The sequence below is a fragment of the Nannospalax galili genome, unplaced genomic scaffold (assembly GCF_000622305.1).
Source record: "Nannospalax galili isolate Female #2095 unplaced genomic scaffold, S.galili_v1.0 scaffold859, whole genome shotgun sequence".
NCBI classification, from domain to species: Eukaryota; Metazoa; Chordata; class Mammalia; order Rodentia; family Spalacidae; genus Nannospalax; species Nannospalax galili.
This window is the reverse complement of record NW_008342889.1, coordinates 319,592-322,438: the sequence shown is the minus strand read 5'-3', so window position 1 is coordinate 322,438 and position 2,847 is coordinate 319,592. Positions and strand designations below refer to the sequence as shown.

The 2,847-nt window shown below is 41.9% G+C and overlaps 1 protein-coding gene across 1 annotated transcript in view; it reads left to right on the top strand.

Annotated features, from left to right (window-relative positions):
* Positions 1-440: 440 nt before the first annotated feature.
* Ybx3 (Y-box binding protein 3) overlaps positions 441-2,847 on the top strand; it is a gene marked incomplete at its 5' end in the record, with an annotated part of 21,580 nt that continues 19,173 nt past the window's right edge. The window contains 1 exon segment of the mRNA XM_029566326.1: positions 441-474. Coding sequence (XP_029422186.1) covers positions 441-474 — 34 coding nt within the window.

Genomic DNA, 2,847 nt, shown 5'->3' with positions numbered 1-2,847 from the left:
TTCTTTGTTTTAGTGGGGTGGGGTAGAGGTTAGGGGGGGGGGGGGGGAGGGCTGTTTTAAGTTTCAGTGTAAGGAGAGCCTAGTTCACAGCTGTGCCCTGTCCTTTTCACTGTCTTGCTTTTGCTGGTAGGAAAATCTAGGGCTCTGATTACATAGCATGTGATTGAGAAAGACATGAGAGGAAAGAGATGTTCCTGTGTGTGGATTTCCATGCTTGGGTCCCAGCATGGTACATGGAGAAGGGAAGTGGGTGTCCGCAAGAATTGCAAGTTTTTCATGAGAATCTATTCTAGATAGGCATCTTGAGTTTAGAGAGATGAACAAAATACTTTTGTTGTGTTTTTGAGTCTTGAGTTCTTGATTCATGATCCATTTGTTCTTTAAGCGTTCTCTGCATATTCAGACCCTTTATGAGGTTTTTTGTTCCCTCCCCCCAACAGAAATGACACCAAAGAAGATGTGTTTGTACACCAGGTAAGAGAGATTATAGCAGTGTTATATTTGTTGTATGATGAGAAAGGATGTTTAAATTGATACAGAGTTCTAAATTATGGTTTATTTTGGAATGAGAGCTCAGTTCAATATTTTTAAGAAGGGCAGATAAACTTTCCTCTCCCACTGTATTAACTATTTTCAATCAAGTTTTCTTTTTAAATTTTGAATGAAGTACTATTCACTTAAACCACTTTTAAATGTTAAAGCCTATTATGGTTCCTTCGCAAAACCACCTTCTTACTGTCCTGACGGTGTGCTTCTCTTCAGTGGTTAGCTAGGGCCAGCCTTGCTTCTGCCTGAGCTGGTGGGTACAGCTCCTCTCTCTGATGTGTAAACAGCACCAGAAGCAGGTTAGGGTGTGTCTGTCCCAAACACAAGAAAGCTGGTCCCCGGTCTAGTTCTCCCTCCTTTTGACTGAGACATGACTGACACATGTCTCATTCAAAAGACTCCACTCCCTTCCATTTGAAGAAAATGGAGAAAGTAGGTGTCACACAAAGCTCTGCTGCAAGTGTTTCGATTTTTCTCAACCTTGGGAGTCATGTTATTATTCTGGACTGTTTACAAACTAGGTTAAGAGAAAGCACACTCATCTTCACTTTCCTTTTGTGCATTCAGTTTTCAATGAATTGTCTGAACAGATGTGCCATTTTAGGTGTATCATAATGAAAACATGTGGCAGCTGGCACACTGTCCTTTTGGGCTGCAATGGTAGAGCTTTTCTCTCTCTCTCTCTCTCTCTCTCTCTCTCTCTCTCTCTGTGTGTGTGTGTGTGTGTGTGTGTGTGTGTTGGGCTGGAGTTTGGCAGTTTGGAGTAGATAGCCACATCTAAAATGCTAACTGTATTTTCCATCCTCAGTATTTCTGCTCTCCTGGATACGATCCTTTCATATCTAGATAACTGGGGTGGATTTGTTGAGCTACAGTGACTCTTAGTTTAAAGCCATAGCAAACTAAAAAGGAAATGTCACTTGGAACACCTAGACGTTAATGACCTTTGGGGATAAGGCTCTGTTCTGTGACTTCTGGGGTAAAGGGGTTTCTATGTTGGTGGCCAGCCTTCTAGCCTGTGAGCTAATGACCTGATTCCAGCCCCATGAGGTTGTGTGGTGAGTCACCTCAGTGTGTTGAGGCCTGCCCAGTTTAACAGGAAAAAGGGATGGAGCAGTCAGGGAGAGGCTGTTTTTGGAATGGCTGAATGTTCATGCTGTGTGCGTATACATCCTGTCCTGAGCTACTGCTTTCCTCTGGAGTGGGTGAGGTCTCTGCCCTATTGGATCACTACCCCCTCCTCTCCCTCCTACTCAGAGTAGAGGAAGGGCTGGATTACACATGCCTAATGACTTTATAAAATAAGGTTGACCTAGTTCCATAGAAACTCCCCAGCCCTTTAACTGTTTAGAGATGCAAGCCAAGGAAGTGGAAATTTGTCATTAGAATTCTTCTCTTCCCAGAGTGTTAGAAAGAGAAAGAATGAAAGAGAAAGGGCCTTTTTCCCTCGTGGATACGGAGGTGCAGATGCATTCTGCGCAATGGCATCTTCATTAGCTTTCTGTGAGTAGCTGGCTTGTGAACTGTGTGATGGGAAACACTGACTGACTCCCACAGATATAGTGTATGGATGCCAGTCTTCCCCTATCTCACTGGGGCTGTTACCTTAGTAACGTCAGATAAGTCACAACTTCCCTGCCAACCTCATGCTTCCCCATCCATAAAATGGGCTAGCTAGGGAAAGCCAGGTTACCGCTCGTATTTTTTCATGACTGAAGTAATTTTGTTATTCATTGTTAATATTATAATATTTATAGTCATAAATATTTATCCCATTGATATTTTTTCTTCATCACTTCTCCCATTTTATTTATTTATTTATTTATTTATTTATTTATTTATTTATTTAATTTTATGAGACTGATTCTTACTCTGTAGTCCACACCTGTCTTGAACTTCCTGTGTAGCCCAGGCTGCCCTCAAGCTCAAAGTGATCCTCTTACCTCAGCTTCTCAAGTGCTAATATTACAGATTGAGGCTATCATGCCTGGCTCTGTTTATTTATTTACTTTTCAGACAGTGTCTCATGTAGCCCTGGCTGACTTTGAACACCCTGATCCTCCTGTCTCTACACATGTATCACCATGCCCAGCCACACAGCCTCACACATTTTATTTTTGGAAGTTCCTTTTTTAAAAAAGATTTTATTTTTATTTGTGTGGTGTAGGGGTGTGTGTGTGTGTGTGTATGTGTGCAAGCATTTGAATCCTGTGCCCACAGAGACCAGAAGAAACTTTTGGATATCCTAGAGCCAGAGTTAAGTAAGCAGCCTGATGTGGAGGTTTTTTTTTTCTTTAAAAA